Source organism: Geotrypetes seraphini, chromosome 7 (assembly GCF_902459505.1).
Source record: "Geotrypetes seraphini chromosome 7, aGeoSer1.1, whole genome shotgun sequence".
Lineage (NCBI taxonomy): Eukaryota > Metazoa > Chordata > Amphibia > Gymnophiona > Dermophiidae > Geotrypetes > Geotrypetes seraphini.
Genome location: NC_047090.1, coordinates 159,886,024 through 159,904,023, shown reverse-complemented (window position 1 = coordinate 159,904,023; position 18,000 = coordinate 159,886,024). Strand labels below are relative to the sequence as shown.

The 18,000-nt window shown below is 45.9% G+C and overlaps 1 protein-coding gene across 5 annotated transcripts in view; it reads left to right on the top strand.

Annotated features, from left to right (window-relative positions):
• The window catches only part of TRAF3 (TNF receptor associated factor 3), a 136,976-nt gene that overhangs the window by 114,906 nt on the left and 4,070 nt on the right, over positions 1–18,000 (top strand). For all 5 annotated transcript variants that reach the window (XR_004540177.1, XM_033952950.1, XM_033952952.1 and 2 more), the window contains exon 10: positions 8,953–9,121. Coding sequence is in view for 4 of the 5 variants with exons in the window: in XM_033952950.1 (XP_033808841.1) it covers positions 8,953–9,121 (169 nt within the window). In the remaining variant the exon portion in view is untranslated. The remainder of the gene's footprint in view (positions 1–8,952; positions 9,122–18,000) is intronic.

The window sequence follows — 18,000 nt, the reverse complement described above, 5'->3', positions numbered from 1 at the left end:
TATAAGGATTTCATCCTCAAATACCTTACTCCAGTGGATCTCAAACTGTGTGCCAAGGCACACTAGTGTGCCTCCTGAGATTTCAGGTGTGCCACGGTACACTGGGGAGAAGGAGAGGCACCGGTGCCAGCGTAGCGCGAGGCACGTCCTGTAGGCAATCAGTGGTTGCCAGCACCTATCCTTCTCTCTGGCCCTCTTCCCTTCTGGAACCCCCCCACTGGCATCTCAGGGCCCGCCTGGAAGGCCTTCATACACGCGCAGACATTGATTTGATGATGCCACGCATGCGTGTGATGTCATCACGGCGATATCCGCACACTTCCAGGTGCCTCAAGCCACGGCCACTATCTTTAGTGTGCCACGGCTCGAGAAAGTTTGCAGGACACTGCCTTACCCCAATCACCTGAAATCTACTATAAAAATTGAGGTGACGCCAATTTGCGTTGGGATCTCTAGCCTAGGACCACTCCAAATAGAAGATATACCTGCTACATGAATTGCAACTCTTTGAAATTCTATGACAGCTATAAAATATAGTGGAGCAGGAAAATCAGAAGTAGCATATTGCAGACAAAACCAGCATCACACAGCTAGTCATCCTACTTCAGAGCTGAAGTACTGAGACAGGCTGATCTTGGATTGATCCTATCAACCATTCTTCAAATCCACTCATGAGACCATCTTGGAAGACTTGTCATCTCTGGAAGAAATCGCAGATGATGAAAAGGTGACACATCAAATCCTTCTTGAGCAGAAAGGTCTGTCTTCTTATGTTATCTGTTTATGTATCTTCTAATGATGTCATAAGGTGATTTGTCTTCTATGTATGGAGATAAAGGCAGCTAGATTTAAAATTCCAGTGTCCCTAGGCAGAAGTGAAAGGTTAGCGCTGGAGGAGGTTAGAATGTCATAACGGTGCTCCTTTGAAACGCATGTCCCTTAAGCAAAGGAGAGCAAGCCCCTCTTTAGCCTAGGTATTTGATGTGTCTAAAATTTGGCTCCCGAGGCAGTTTCTTATACTTAAATCCAGTCCAGGATAAAAGAATGTCTTCCTCCTTTTAATAAGTGATCTGTCTAAGAAAGTACAAGAGAAAACCAAAAAAACTCTGTGGAGTGACGATGTTCCTAAATGGACTTTATTTGAAAGTATCAAAGTTCCAAAGGTACACTAAAATCATCCACATAAAATAATTCCATCCACATAAAAGTAAATCATCCACATAAGAGCCTTAAAGGACCTAGTCCGCTAGGGATACAGGACCCAACACGGTCCGCGTTTAGACAAAAAATCTTCTTCAGGGGTCCCTGGGGGTCCTATAAAGGTGCAAATGCAAGCAGTGTCTCACTTCCGGCTCACCACACAATTGTTTCCCACGTACTCACCTTTATAGGACCCCCAGGGACCCCTGAAGAAGACTTTTTGTTGAAACGCGGATCGTGTTGGGTCCTGTATCCCTAGTGGACTAGGTCCTTTAAGGCTCTTATATAGATGATTTACTTTTATGCGGATGGAATTATTTTATGTGGATGATTTTAGTGTACCTTTGGAACTTCGATACTTTCAAATAAAGTCCATTTGGGAACATCGTCACTCCACAGAGTTTTTTTTAGTTTTCTCTGGATTTTGTTCTTTAGGGATATTTTGGGGTCAATTCCTTTTGTTTTAAGAAAGTACAAGAACTTACACCAACTACTCAGTGTGATTTCCCTTCCTTCCCCTCCTGAGGTGAAAATTGAGAATACTGCTGTCCGCCTCATTTTTGGTTTTAAAAAAGGGGAGCATATTACTCCTTTTTATCAGAAACTCCATTGGCTGCCGATAAGAGTCTAGAATTTTGTTTAAATTTTCACGCTTTTGTTATAAATCAGTCTTTGGTATGTCACCAGGCTATCTTGTCCCTCACTTCTCTTTGAGCCACTCTAATAAGAGTGCACGCAGAGTGCATTTGTTCACATATCCCTCCATAAAATCCTGTCATTACAAGAAGTTCCTTGAGAGAACCCTCTCGTTTCAGGCCGCTAAATTGAACGTATGGCTTGGAAAAATTATGTTAGAGGTTCCTTCTTATGCTGATTTTAGAAAACTGCTAAAGACACAACTATTTGATAGGTTGGCATCTTAATGCAATCTGCTTTAACTTTTAATAAGTTCTTTTTCATTTAACTTGTATTTTATCTGCATTGTATGTATCAATTTTATTTGTTGTGAACCGCCTAGAACCTTTTCGGTATGGCGGTATATAAGAATAAACTTATTATTATTATTAATTATGCATTCAAAATAAGAGCCAAACAGTCATTCAGAATATGGAGGACGATTTTCAGAAGATTCTAGCAGGTAACTTATTTTGTTACCCAACCACAGAGATGGAAATTGCACTCTGGATGGTTAAGTGTTCACAAGTACTTTTCACATGTACTTTAAAAAAAAAAAAGGTTTCTGGGAGGAGTGCTTAGGTCAGAGAAGGAATCTACACAAGTGCAGTTTGAATTTTCAGTTCTATCTAATGTACCCTTGTAACACTGCCTACAGTTATTTCACAGGAAAGATGAATCTGCTAAAGGTTCTTGGGTACAAATCTATTCTTTGAGGACAAGCAGGCTAGTGAATATTCATATATGGGTGACATCACCTGACGGAGACCCAGCATGGACTCTGCCCAGCGTTCAAGAATCTCAAAGCCTTTAGTGGCGCTGCACCACACATGTGCAAGTGCCTTCGAGCCTGACGTCAGCAAGTGGGACAATCAGTTTTGTTTTAGCTGCAGAGCGGTCATGTCCACCAGTATCTTGGTGCCTTCCCTAGCAGTATGCGGGACCTTTTCCTCATAAAAGGGTGAATCAGAAATGGAAGGAAATTGTTAAATTATGCTATAACCGGAACAGAGCTAGCAAAATGCAACATATGTATTCGCCCTTTGCCTGTTGGATAGCTTGTTCATGCACAAGTGCAGCATGCGGCCTTTAGGCGTGTGGCATAGAGAATGACATGGGGACAAATTTTTCCCCATCCCCACAGGAACTCAGTTTCCCCGTCCCCTCGAGTTTTGTCGCTGTGCTGTCCTTGACCCATTCCTGTAAGTTCTGCCTTAACTACACAAGCCTTGAACATTTATGATTTTAAAGTGTTTGAGACTTGTGCAGATGAGGACAGAGCTTAGGCATTGGTGGAATGAATCATTATGACATCACAATCTGAGCTCTAGAATGTTGCTACTTATGATTTTAAAGTGTTTGAGGCTTGTGCAGATGAGGACGGAGCTTAGGCATTGGTGGAATGAGGCATTATGACATCACAATCTGAGCTCTAGAATGTTGCTACTTATGATTTTAAAGTGTTTGAGGCTTGTGCAGATGAGGACAGAGCTTTTAGAATGGGGCGGGGACAGGAAAAGAACTTGCCTGGATGGGAAAACAAGTTCCTCTAGGGATAGGGAAAAGTTTGTCCCCATGTCATTCTCTATGGACGCTCCATTGCAAGATTGCACCATTGAAGAACAACATGCAGTAGAGATCTTTCTTTGAGCAGAGGTAGTGAAACCTGTGGAAATTCACCGTCGGATATTGACTCATTATGGCCATAGCACCATGAATCAACGAAAGGTTTATGAGTGTGTAAAAAGGTTTAAAGAGGGAAGAACAGGTCATTCCGGTTGCCCATCAACATCGTGCACAGAAGAGCACATTGACGGGACAGATGCCTTGATTAGAGAAGACAGACAGATAATGGTGTCTTAATTGGCTGCAAGCTTCGATATCGGCTATGGATCTGCATTTGCCATAATGCATAATAACTTAGGATTCAGGAAAGTCTGCGCACGATAGGTTCCCAAACAGCTTACTGATCTGCAGAAGCAACAGTGTGTGGAGGTTGCGACCCAGTTCTTTAGACAGTATGATGAAGATCTCGAGAGAATTGTCACCAGCGATGAAGCATGGGTGTATCACTGCGACCCGGAGAGCAAAAGACAAAGCACGATTTGTAACAGAGTAGACACCGAAGAGGGAGTGGAAAATATGAAAAAGGATCTGCAAAAGTTAGAGGAATGGTCTAATGCCTGGCAACTAAAATTCAATGCAAAGAAATGCAGAGTAATGCATTTGGGGATTAATAATCGGAAGGAACCGTATATGCTGGGAGGAGAGAAGCTGATATGCACGGACGGGGAGAGGGACCTTGGGGTGATAGTGTCCGAAGATCTAAAGGCGAAAAAACAGTGTGACAAGGCAGTGGCTGCTGCCAGAAGGATGCTGGGCTGAATAAAGAGAGGCGTAGTCAGTAGAAGGAAGAAGGTGTTGATGCCCCTGTACAGGTCATTGGTGAGGCCCCACTTGGAGTATTGTGTTCAGTTTTGGAGACCGTATCTGGCGAAAGACGTAAGAAGACTTGAGGCGGTCCAGAGGAAGGCGACGAAAATGATAGGAGGCTTGCGCCAGAAGACGTATGAGGAGAGACTGGAAGCCCTGAATATGTATACCCTAGAGGAAAGGAGAGACAGGGGAGATATGATTCAGACGTTCAAATACTTGAAGAGTATTAACGTAGAACAAAATCTTTTCCAGAGAAAGGAAAATGGTAAAACCAGAGGACATAATTTGAGGTTGAGGGGTGGTAGATTCAGGGGCAATGTTAGGAAGTTCTACTTTACGGAGAGGGTGGTGGATGCCTGGAATGCGCTCCCGAGAGAGGTGGTGGAGAGTAAAACTGTGACTGAGTTCAAAGAAGTGTGGGATGAACACAGAGGATCTAGAATCAGAAAATAATATTAAAGATTGAACTAGGCCAGTTACTGGGCAGACTTGTACGGTCTGTGTCTGTGTATGGCCGTTTGGTGGAGGATGGGCAGGGGAGGGCTTCAATGGCTGGGAGGGTGTAGATGGGCTGGAGTAAGTCTTAACAGAGATTTCGGCAGTTGGAACCCAAGCACAGTACCAGGTAAAGCTTTGGATTCTCGCCCAGAAATAGCTAAGAAGAAAAAAAAAAATAGCTAAGAAGAAAAAAAAAAAAAAATTTTTAAATTGAATCAGGTTGGGCAGACTGGATGGACCATTCGGGTCTTTATCTGCCGTCATCTACTATGTTACTATGATAAAGTAAAGGAAGCAGTGCTCATCTGGCTTCGGAAACAGCCAAAAAACTTCTCTGTAGGAATGCAGAAGCTAGTTGAATGATGCAACATATGCATTGTCTTGCATGAGGACTTTGTGGAAAAGTGAGGAGTGTGTGGCGCAGTGGTTGGATCTACAGCCTGAGCACCCTGGGGTTGTGGGTTCAAACCCCACGCTGCTCCTTGTGACCCTGGGCAAGTCACTTAATCCTCCATAGCCCCCGGTACGTTAGATAGATTGTGAGCCCACCGGGACAGATAGGGAAAATGCTTGAGTACCTGATTGTAAAAACCGCTTAGATAACCTTGATAGGCGGTATATAAAATCCTAATAAACTTGAAACTTGATATGTTCAATTGCTCACAGTTACTTCTATTAAAGCCGTTAAATTTATTTTGCCTTAACTTTTTGATTTACCCTCATATTTTTGTTTCTTTTTAACCCCATGTTGTTTCTTAGTTTTTTTTCTTTTTTACACAGCTGCCTTGGCCTGAGCATCCGGTAGGTACTATTCCCCCCCCCACCAATCTTTTTTTCCTTAAAAATTGAGCTGTTTGATTTCACTTTGACTGTTTATGCCATTATTTCCCTTAAAACTCCCACTGGTTTTAAGAAGATAAGCCATATCTGTGCTTGATAGAGTTAGTATTTGCCATGCCTATGACCTGACCGTGCAGTCCTGTCACCTCTGTTCTAAGATACAGAAAAGTTGAGAGGCCCGACACGGAAAATCTTTATGGCGCTTCTAAGTCTGGTCCCTCAACATTAGAGGCATCGGTGCCGATGACTGGCGAAGCTGCATCAGGCATTGGGGATGCACCAGCATCAAGGAGGTCTCCCCAGTGCCCATGCCTCAACTTTGTGTGCCAGTAGGAGCCTCATCGGATTGATCAGCGTCAAACCTGATACTGAGGATTTCTCAAGATTCAACATCATCCTCATCTGTACTGAGGGATCCTAATTAGAGGCCAGCCAAAACTGGGTTTTTGTTTGTTTTATTTTTTTTTTGGGGGGGGGGAGCCCAGTTTCAGCTGAAATCGATACTGTCTGAAAGCTTTTGGCTGAAACTTCAAATGAATATCCTCGCCTGGTTTCTGCCAAAACTGAAAACTACTACTGCGTATTTATCACTTTTATAGCACTGAATAACATTCACAGTGCTGTACAATCAACACATTATAGAGAGTCTCTGCTCAGAAGAGCTTACAATCTAATTGGACAGACAGGCAGGATATGTAGGGGTTGGGGAGTTTCTTGCAGAAAGAATGATAGGATGGACATAAGTAATTTTTAAGGTGAATGGAAGTTAGGAGTTGAAGACAGCTGAACCTATGCACATATGTTTACACCTGCTTAGTTTTCCAGGTACTAATACTGCTACCCTGGGGTTGTGGGTTCAAACCCCGTGCTGCTCCTTGTGATCCTGGGCAAGTCACTTAATCCTCCATAGCCCCCGGTACGTTAGATAGATTGTGAGCCCACCGAGACAGATAGGGAAAATACTTGAGTACCTGATTGTAAAACCGCTTAGATAACTTTGATAGGCAGTATATAAAATCCTAATAAAACTTGAAAACTACTACTATTTGAGGTTGAGGGCGATGCAGTGTTTTCCTCTGCAGCCCCCGGGTGTTTACCATCTTGCTGGCTCCCTCCTCTGTCTTGCTGCAGCGTTTGTGCAGCCCCAGAAACACTTTTTTTTGGCCAATGCGGCCCAGGGAAGCCAAAAGGTTGGACATCCCTGCAATAGACAGTCCCTGCTCAGAAGAGCTTACAATCTAATTTGGACAGGACATTTCAGGGTTGGGGAGGTTATAGTGGGTATAGGTATCTGACAGCAGTGAGGGGGAAGTTAAGAGTTGAAAGCAGTTTCAAAAAAGTGGGCATTTTGAAAATGTATGAGTATGTGTAGAGATGCAAACCCTTCCTTAGCCCTTTACACACATTGAAGCTCTACATGCATTACTTTAGCTGTAAAGATTAGGGAGTTTGTAAGGGTTATTCTGATAGGTAAAACACTTTAGCCCCCTGGAATAACTTTGAAAACTACCCTCTATATGTGTCACTGGGCAGATGGGACAAATGACCAGTCTGTTATTAAAAATGTAAAGAAGCTATGACCAAAGTTTGGTTGAATGAATAGGAACCAGTGAGAACTACTTGGAATTGTCTGCATCCTTCTGCTAAATCCACAGAATCCAAGCCAGAATGGAATAATTTAAATAATGAAAGATCCATATTTTACCTCCAAGCAAAATAGCTTGTATGTAATAAATATAAACTACTTTGGTTATATCAAATCCATGACCCTTTACATAGACTGAAAGTAAAAGCTACAGTGCTTTTACAGTGGCTGACTTTGTGCCACACTTGGAATGACAGCTGATGTCGTAACTCCACAGCAAATTTATAGGTTTAAATTCTTGCAAAACATTTGTATCAAAAGCATTTATTTGGAGCGCTCTGTTTATCATATAAACTATTTTGCAAGATCATAACTGCATTACTTGCAATCACAGTCCAAAAAATCCTCTATAATAAAACCCTAAGCGCGCATGTGCACTTACAACTGCATGTTCCCTGCTGCCATGGTGTCTAACTCTGTGGCCGTGTTCGATTTGCGGCGCGCGGTGGCTTGAACACAAGCTGTTGGGGAGGAGCATGGACGATCAACACAGCTAGAGCAGTTTGTGAGCTCCCGGACCTTCAGTCGCAGCTGTCTCCTATGAGCTGTCTGTCTGCCCCGGGCAGCCAGGTTGGCTCAGTAAGCATTAACGTGCCCAGATGGAGAGCTAAAAGCACTCCGGTCGCTGGTACTAATTTTAGTAATCTGTCCGGGATTAGGCGGGAAGAAGCTGCCTCAGCCGCTTGTTGCACTTTGTTTTCCCCATTTACTGTGGGCAGGAGTGAGAAGGCTGCAGAGTCAGAAAGAGGCAGGTCTGAAACGCTAACACCAGACTGAGAAATACAGGAGAGGGGGGCCGAGAAAAGGCAGCAAGACAGGTACTGGAAGAGAAAGGGAAAGTGAGGCAGAAAATGGTTGAGAACAGGAGAGCAAACCAGTGAGAGGGAGCAAAAGGGGATGGGGAGGAAGAGTGGGAGAAACCCCGGCCGAAACCAAAAATAAAAACAACCGCTGCCACAGAGGGGGAAAGGGACGCTTCGTTTGTGGCAGGGAAGGGTGGGGCTTCTTGGTGATGGAAAGGCGCCAGGGACATGTGAGAAAAGGGGGCTGGAAGCTGAAAGAGAGAAGGGAGGCTAGGGGAGCTAAAAAAGGAGTTTGGAGCTGGGGCTGAAAATAGGGGACATTTGAGGGAAGGAGGCTTTACTAGCACCCGTTAATGAAATGGGCTTAAACACTAGTAGTAATAATAATAATACAAAGAGTAACCCCACACCTACACAAGACTACTTTAGAATCCTTGGTGATTTAGTGTTGTAGTCGAGGCAAGAGTGATAGTTGTGACTGCCATTTTGAGAGAAGAACTGGAATGGGCAGGAGTAACTAAGGATAGCTTCGGCTCCAGCTACACCCCTAGACCACCATGAATTGTAAGCTAGGCCAAGTGGAGCTTATGGGTTGAGGGGGGGGGGGAGTCAGTCAGGGTGAGGTCCAAGAGGAGGGGAAGCTCCTGTTATTGAAACAGCTGCTGTGAGTATGTTGAATTCAAGTGATACAAATAATTTGTATTTGGTTTTCTTTACTACAATGCTGGCATCTAGAGCGATGCTTTGATTGTATCTCGGTGGTATATTATGAATGTCAATTTCTTCTCTATTTATGATCTTTATACCTTTCAGTTTTACTGCCTTTTCTCATAGTCCTTGTTTTAATTTTTATAGAGAGTTATAGATGGCCAAGCCGACAAACTGAAAGAATTGGACAAAGAAATACGCTTTTTACGTCAGAACGGGGATGAGGCTGATAGTATGAAGAGCAGCATGGAATCTCTGCAAACAAGAGTAGCACAGCTGGAAAGTATTAGTAAAAGCACATCAGCCCGGAACTCAGGTGAGTATAGGTGGACATAGAGGAAGCCACTCCTAGAAATATAGAAGCTTTAAAGAGCTTAATTGTGATCTCCCGATGGGCTTAAAATAAGCTTTGCTGTTATAAAGGAGAACTTAAGCTGAAGTCGCTGAGCGTGATTCTATTAAGCGTGGTTGCACAGTAGAGAATTGCGCTCTCAGCGAATGTAAGTGTGTCTATATAGTTAGGAAAGCTTTATAGAATCGCCTTTTAGGCATCGCATAGACATCTTAACAACGTCTATAACGTTATCACGTTTTAGCGTTACGACATCATTAGAATGGTGATTTTATTCTGTATTTTACATTAAAATTGTATGCAATAAAATGGCATGCAGAACGAAGCCCAATTTTACAGAGGCACCACTATTATATTTTATTTATTTATCTTTTAATTATTTATATTCGGCTACATTATCATATTTCCCTTCTGTCCTGGTGGGCTGTAGGGGATTAAGTGACTTGTCCAGGGTCATAAGGAGCAGTGAAGGGTTTGAATCCACAACCTCAGGGTACTGAGGCTGTACCTTTAACACTGCACTACACACACTCAGATATTAAACCATATGTCAATAGGGGTTGGGGGGTTTTGGGGGTGGGTTGGTGTTTGGATTCTTGGTTGGGACCATTTGTCTCCGCGCAGACACCACACGGTAGACTCTTTCATCGTGTGTTTTGGTTTGTTTCTGGTTGTATCTGTTTCCGGATTATTGTATATTTCCTTTTGTATTTTCACTTCAAAAACAAAAACCACATGTCAATTCAGAAGCCAAGCTTATATCCTCTTGATTCATAAGCAGTCATTTCTCTAGGATACATATCAAACATGTACCTTCAACACTTGTCCAGTTCTTCTTTTGGCTTCTGTGTTCCTTAATCAAAGCACATGAAAAATATATATATATTGCATACTAAACCTTCTATTTTTTGGTGTAAAAAGGACTCCTCTTTGATAATAATGGAAAATGAAGTTTAATAATGCATTACTCAAGCAAAGCACATGTTAAAATGTATTGCATACGGGGGCGTGGCCGTGCGGAGAGCGGGAGAGACGCATTTTCCCTGAGCTCCGCGGTCTCGCTCCTATCCAGCCTCCCTGCGCTAAACTCTGCACGCAAAATCCAGCCCGCTCTCACCCTCGGAATCGCTGCTGGCGTATGGACAAGTTTGTCCAAAAAAACAGCGTGGAGATGGCCTCAAAATCGGGGAAGAAGGAGCGAGGCACACTAAAATCTGGGCCTACTGGTGAGGGCAAGATGGCGGGCGCGCCTGACGCGGCGGACACGGTGAGCGAGGACACGCTTGCTCGATTGACCGAGGCGGTGGTGGCTGCGTTGGGCACCCGCCTAGATAAAGTGCACGACACCCTGGCAACTCTCAACTCGACAGTGGCAGAGTTCAATGGCAGAGTGCAGGAAGTGGAGCACCGAGTTAGCTCTGCAGAGGATACCCTGACTTCAGTTCAGGAGGAGCTACAACGTCTGCAGAAAAAAATGACCCACTGTGAGGAAAAGCTGGATGACCTGGAGAATCGCTCCAGGCGGAACAACCTACGTTTGGTGGGCATCCCAGAATCAGTGATGGAAGGGGACCTATTGGCTACCTTGGAAAAATGGCTGACGACCGAGCTGCTCGTGACACATGGTATGGGCCCCCTGCGTATTGAGCGCGCACATCGTCTTGGCAGGAAGCAGGATGGAGCGGCCAGGCCACGGGTGGTGATCATTCGGATTCTTAATTTTGCTCTGAAAGATCTGCTGCTCAAGAATTATAGACACAAACAGGATCTTCGGTTTCAAAATCAGCGTGTCTTGTTGTTCCAGGATTACTCGGCTCCAGTAGCCTCTCTCCGTAGGGGCTTTTCCTCCGTCTGCAAGCTTCTATCGGAAAAGAAGATGAGATTCACGCTTCAGTTTCCAGCCAAGCTTCGGGTGCTGCATGATGGCCAACCATTTCTGTTTGACAACTGTGAAGCAGCGCGGGCGCAAGTATACCTGTGGTTTCCAGATCTAGCGCCCAGCACCTGAGGAGTGATGACATTTCCTGGTGGTTTCTCATCTGCCTGTGAGAGGGTCTCTGAGGCGGGGGGCCTACCTGCTTGAAGAGACGCCTCGGACTGTTCTTTATTATTTTTCTTATTGAGCTGGAGGGGGTCCCTATTCAGGGGCCCTTTCCGCCGTAAGTGCATTCTGATATCCTGTTCTGTACCATGTGCTTAGTTTGCCCTCCAGTTGGAGGGTGCAGGGTTTGCGGCATGTGGTCCTGTTTCATAATAATGTTTCTGTTGGGGGTTGTGGATTGCTGGCCCCTGTATTCTGTTTTTATATTTGTTTCCGTTTATTGGTTATATTCTTAGTATTAATGCTTAGATCACTGTTACAGTCTCACCTACTGCTATTGAAATCTTTATCGCTTTCAATTCTGTTCTTATTCTCCTTATGCAAATGGGTGCGGGCTTGCTGTGGGGGAGGTTGGGGAGGGGGGGACTTGGGCCTTTTGGGTCCCCTTTCTGGAGAGGTGGTATTTGGAGTGTGGGGGGGTCGGGGTGGGGGTGGGGGTGGGGTGGGGTGGGGCAGGTAGGGGAAGGGGGGCGGGGAGGGACTCGTATGGTGGTAGAATGGTTGTGGATGGTAGAGGGTTGGTTGCTTGGTTGCTGGGGGGAGGGCTGGGACTCCTGGCAACGGCTTACTTTTCTATTGATCAGAGGGCCGAGCTGATCACTGTGTGGGATGTCACCTAAACGGGGTATGCGCTGTGTGACCTGGAATGTGTCGGGCATAAATTCCCCTATTAAGAGGACTAAGATTTTACAACACTTAGCCCGACACCAGGCGGACATTGTGGGGTTGCAGGAGACCAAACTTAATGAAAAGGAACATGGCAAATTAAGACGGTCCTGGGTGGGCCAGTGTTACTCTGCTTCCTCTCCCAAGGCGAAGGCCGGGGTGGCCTTGTTGATACATAAAGCGGTCCCCTTTGTACACTCACGAGTCACTACTGACCCGGAGGGCCATTATGTAATAGTTCAGGGTATGTTGAATCAGCGTCCAGTGATTTTGATATCAGTGTATGCTCCCAATATTGCTCAAAGGGCTTTCTATAAGAAGATTTTAGGGGTTATAATGTCTCTATCACAGCCGCCGGGGGTCCCTATGATATTCCTGGGGGACTTTAATTCTATTCTGGATCCAGTATTAGACTCCACTAGGGGGGATCTCCGTTTGTCGGGAAGGTCAGATAATGGGCTACAAGCGTGGATGTCTGCCCTTGATTTAGTGGATGTCTGGAGAACTTTGCATCCTGGTGAAAAGGATTTTACGCATACTTCGAGAGCGCATGATTCTTCATCCAGAATTGATTTTATTTTTCTCTCCCGTTCTTACTTCTCTGAGGTCCATAACTCCGAAATAGGAGCACTGGTCATTTCTGATCACACTCCGGTGTGGATGGATGTGAGCCTGGCGGGGGGCGCCCAGGGTGGAGGGGGACGTTGGCGGTTTCCGGTGGCCCTGTATTCGGACCCTGACTTTAAAGTGTACCTCGAGAAACAGTGGCAGGACTATGTAGAGTTTAATGGGGGGCATGCAGAGGAGGGGTGTCTTTTCTGGGAGGCAGCAAAGGCGGTGCTCCGTGGCGCTGTGTTGGCTTATTGTGCTCGCCGGAAGAAACTAATGGCAGCTAAGATCTTGGCCCTTGAGTGTAGGGTTCGGGAGAGTAGGCTTTTGGCCCTTCAATCCCCCACGATGTCTCATAAGCGGGATTTTCAGATAGCACAGTCAGCGCTCCATGCCCTTCTACATGAACGTGCCCAAAAATCTCTTTTTTACTACAAATATAGATTGCACCGTTTTGGCAACAAACCGGGCAGAATGCTGGCTCGGTTGACTAAGGCGCGGGGGGGATCCTTCTCCATCACCTCTCTTAAGGACTCGGGGGGGCAACTGGTTACCGCTCAACCTCATTTAGAGCGGCTCTTTGTCTCCTTTTATAGTTCTCTTTACTCGGCGGAGGTGGTGGATAGGGATGTCTCGATCAAGGACTATCTAGACTCTCTCCCCTTACCTCGGCTCTCTGGGACGGACAGCGAGAGCTTGGCCTCCCCTATCACTCGGGAGGAGGTCTTGGGGGTTATTAAGACTCTTCCTCTTTGTAAATCCCCGGGTCCGGACGGCTTTAGTGGGGAGTTCTATCGTCTTCTGCGGGGCTATGTTGCAGATCCCCTGAGACGATACTTTCAGCAGTCTGTGGAAGGGGGGCATTTTCCGGTTGGATCCAATAGGGCGTTGATTACGGTCCTGCCTAAACCAGGTAAGGACCCGCTTCTGGTGGAGTCCTATCGCCCTATCTCGCTCATCAATGTGGATCTGAAAATATTGGCCCGGATTTTGGCCAATAGATTGGCTCCGTTGGTGCCGTCGCTGGTTGGGATTGATCAAGCGGGCTTTGTGAAAGGGCGACAGGCGGGTCATAATGTCCGTAAGCTTTTGATTGCCTTGGCCCATTGTGATTCCAAAAAGCAACCGGCCCTGGCTATTAGTTTTGACTCTGAAAAGGCCTTTGACCGGGTTGAGTGGGCCTTCCTATTCCCGTTGTTACATCGATATGGGGTGGCTGGGTTCTTTATGGGAGCTCTCCGCACCTTGTACGCAAGTCCTGAGGCGGCTGTGTTGGTCAATGGACGGACATCTCCGGTTTTTTCCCTCCAGCGGGGTACTAGACAGGGCTGCCCTTTGTCCCCTTTGCTTTATATTTTATTTTTGGAACCCCTGTTATTACGTATTCGTACTCATCCCTTGCTTGTGGGTGTGGAGATGGGAGGCTCCTCCTTGCGATGCATGGCCTTTGCGGATGATATCATGGTTCTGCTCACGGATCCGGTATCGCACCTCTCCCCCTTGTTGGAATTGTTTGGGAAATTTGGGGAGCTCTCGGGCCTTAAACTCAATGTGTCTAAATCCGAGGCGCTGCCTATTCACCTACATATTTCTCACCTCTGGGCTGACTTTCCCATGAAGGAGGCCTCTTCGCAGGTAAAATATCTGGGTGTCTACATTCCTTCTTCTTTATCACGCCTTTATGAGATCAATGTCAGGCCCTTGCTCCGGCGGTCTATTGAGAGCCTCCGCCTATGGGGTGCTTTACCGGTTTCTCTGGCAGGACGCATTTTTCTGTATAACATGATGGTGGTGCCTCGGTGGTTATATCTGTTGCAGACTTTACCGATCTGGTTGCGCCACACTGATCTGGAGGAATTATATAGAGCCCTGAGGATGTTCTTGTGGCGGGGGCAAAGGCCTCGACTACCCTTGCGTGTCTTGATGCTGCCGGAGGCGCAGGGGGGTTTCGGTCTGTTAGACTTACGGGCATACAATCTGGCGTGTGGTATGAGATTAGTTCGCGATTGGTGTCTGGAGAGCTCCTCCTTCTTGACTTTTTCGGTGGAAAGGGATTTTTTGGATCCGGTTTCGGGTTTGTTTCTGTTGCATGCACCTTCGAATCAGCTAGACCTTTCTCAGAGAGGACATGTGGTGTGGGCTTATATGAGACTCATCTGGAAAGTGCTTTGTAAAAATCTGGGGGTTAATTATGGGGCTTCCCCTATGCTGCCTCTTGTGGGGAATTTACAATTTAGCCCGGGCAGTGATAATCGAGTGTTTCGGTTTTGGCATGCACGGGGGATCCGCAGGGTGGGGGACGTTCTTGATGATCATGGGGCCCTTCTCTCCATTACTGGACTGGCGTCATTATATGGGTTAGACCGAGCAGATGCCTTTAGCTATATGCAATTACGCCATTATGTGTTTAGCCTTGGGGAGACCGCTCGCTGCGCCTCGGTGGCGGTGAGTCTGGGACGGAGTTTGGCTTTGTGGGAGGATCCAGCTCCGCGCCTGCGTTACTATGTCAATGAGCTACAGAGGCCGTTGTCGACTGAGCGGGCGGATTTGCTGGCTGGGGCATGGAGCGCTGACTTGGGGTGCATTATTCCGTCTCCCTTACTTTCCCACTGTTTTCTCCTCCTGCGCACTCTTTCCTGTAACATGCTACACAGGGAACAGGATTACAAATTCCTACAGAGAATGTTTATTTCTCCCCAGAGGGCTTATCGTGCTGGCTTTGCGGAGCATGCCCGATGCCCCAAATGCCCTGAGTGCCCTGCTACCTTGGGACATATGTTCTGGCATTGCCCTCTCATACAGGCTTTTTGGAGGCGTGTTTGGAGTTTCCTGTCCTCCCTATCCATCTCACTACCTGCCTGTTCTCCGGATATTGCACTTTTTTATGCTGGAGCGGCTCTCTCCAGTTGCTCTGGTGGGCAGAAGTTATTGGTGTTCAAGGCTCTGCTCCTGGCCAAAAGGGCCATTCTGATATTCTGGCGAACTCCACATGCTCCTTCTTTTTCTCAGTGGCAAATGTTCCTTTACGAATTGGCGCTTGTGGAGCGTAGGATGGTGGGGACTCGGGATGAGGGCAGGTGGACTAAATTTCAAGACGTCTGGGAGGGATACTGGTTGTCTCTTCCCCATAGGGAGAGGAGTATGCTGCTGAATAGTTAATCTTTTGGGTTGTGCTCTCTATGTGGGGGGGGGGTCGTCTGCTACTTCCCCTAACGCAGGGTAAGATGGGTCTCCTGTCATGGTATCTTTCTTACAGTATCCTACCGCTTTCTCTTTTTTCTTTTGTCTTTTGTCCTTTTCTTTTATCTCTTTGGGAAGGTTGTACACCATACGGGCCTGGGTTGGGGAGGGGGGGGATGGGATGGGTGGGGTTTTCTGCTGGGGGTTTTTTGGGGGGTTATAATAAAACACTGTATTGGGCTTGAGTGGAGGTATGTTCATCCGCTGTTGGGGTATTCTAGATGTGTATGCATTTTGGCATTATAGACGTGCATCTGTATTCTGTTGTACTATGTCTCCTTGTCTTTGCCCAATAAAGAAATATTATACTAAAAAAAAATGTATTGCATACTAAACCTCATTCCCAAAGTTTAAGAAAATAAGAAGAGAAACCCTACTCACAATGGCTGTGGCTCAGAGCAAGTAGACATGTTTAACGCACAATCTTAACATCATTGTGACATCAACAATATGCACCTAGATGGCAGATTGTCACTAAAAAAATAGTAATTTGTGCTGTGGTACCTGAACATGCTAGGGATTTGAACCTATGACCTGTGGAAGATGGAAGCAGTGCCCTTAACCACTGAGCCACAGACACTTCTTTTTAGGCAGGATGGGTTTCTGCCATGTGAGATGATACCTTAGGAGATCATAACCATCTTAGGGTAAAAATAAGTTTCCTTCTGTACCCTGGAAAGGGCAGAATGTAAATGTAAATGACAAAGTCCACAATCCATACTCTCTTATGAGACCAAAAAGAAGCTGTTAAGGTACTGGAGGGGGTTGTTGGGTTTTGAACCCATGACCTGTGGAAGATGGAAGAAGCGCCTTTAACCACTGAGCCACAGGAGCTTCCTTTTAGAACAGGCGTTCCTATTATTTTTTAGTGGCATTCTGCCATCTAAGTGCATATTGAATTCCTATGAGCATCGGAGAAGTTACTGCCGATGCTAAAACCCACGCTATGTGTTAGTAAAAGAAATGGGGGGGGGGGGGGTACCATATTTTCGCTCCATAAGACGCACCCTAGATTTAAAGGAGGAAAACAAGAAAAAAAATCATTTTGAATTAAATTGTGCACGCAGCCTCCCTCACTCCCTGACAGGCTCTGCACCCTGCACCCTGTCCCCCCCTTCCAAGTTTATTTATAATTTAATATACTGACCATCTACATGTATCTGACCGGTTTACAATGTTAAAATAAATGTATGGGGACAAATATTAAAACAAAATGAGGACAAAGACATGGACATAACTGGACATGAAAGGAGTAAGGGGTAAGGAAAGTTGATAATTACATCATAAAAATGAAAGTAAAGGTGGGTACCGGGGGGGGGGGGGGAGGAGGCTCTGTACTCTGTCTCCCCTTCCCTGCCAGGCTCTGTACCCTGTCCCACTGCCCTGAAATGTAACCTGCACCCCCTCACATTTTTCCTCCTCCCCCTCCCAGTATCTTTTTAAAACACCCCTGCCTGCCCTTTTAAAACACATATACCCCCGTGCTCACCCGCCCTTCCTTTTAAAACACCCCCGCAGTACCTTTTTTTTAAATGCAAGATATCAGAGATGTTTATTTCCAAAAGCTAACATTTAAATTAATAAATGCAAAATAAAATACTTTTTTCTACCTTTGTTGTTTGAACACGTTTTTTGTTGTTGTTTTTTTGTAATTTACTTAGACTCCATGTGTCTCTTAGACTCCTTGTGTCTCTTTTCTGTTTTTATCTGTTTCTTCTGTTTGTGCAGGGTCTCCTGTTCCTCTGACATTTCTTCTATTCCCAGGTCCACCATCTTTGTTCCTTCTGCACCCCTATTTGCCCTACCCAGCATCTTCCTTCTCTGTCCCTATCCTATCTCCATGTCCCCATCTGCCCCTTTTCCAGCATTGTCCCAATCTCCTCCATTTTCCAGCATTGCCCCTATGTTCCACTGTTCCGACCCTCTCCCTGTCTACCATTGACAGTCTGCATCCCTGACCCTACGATCCCTCCTCGCCCAGCATCTCTCTTCTATGTGCTTATCTCACCCATATTCAGTTTCTCCCCTGTGTTCCCTTCTTCTAAAGATCCCCTCCCCCCCACCTCACCTCACCTCAAGGCCACACATCTTCTTGGCCTGCCCCCTCCCCCCCCCCCGATGCTGGCATCTTTTCCCCTCTTTCCCTTCTCCAATGCAGTCATTTTCTTTCCTCTCCACCAGCTCTTCCCCATCCCCATGTTCCTCCTTACAACTCCGGCATTAACGA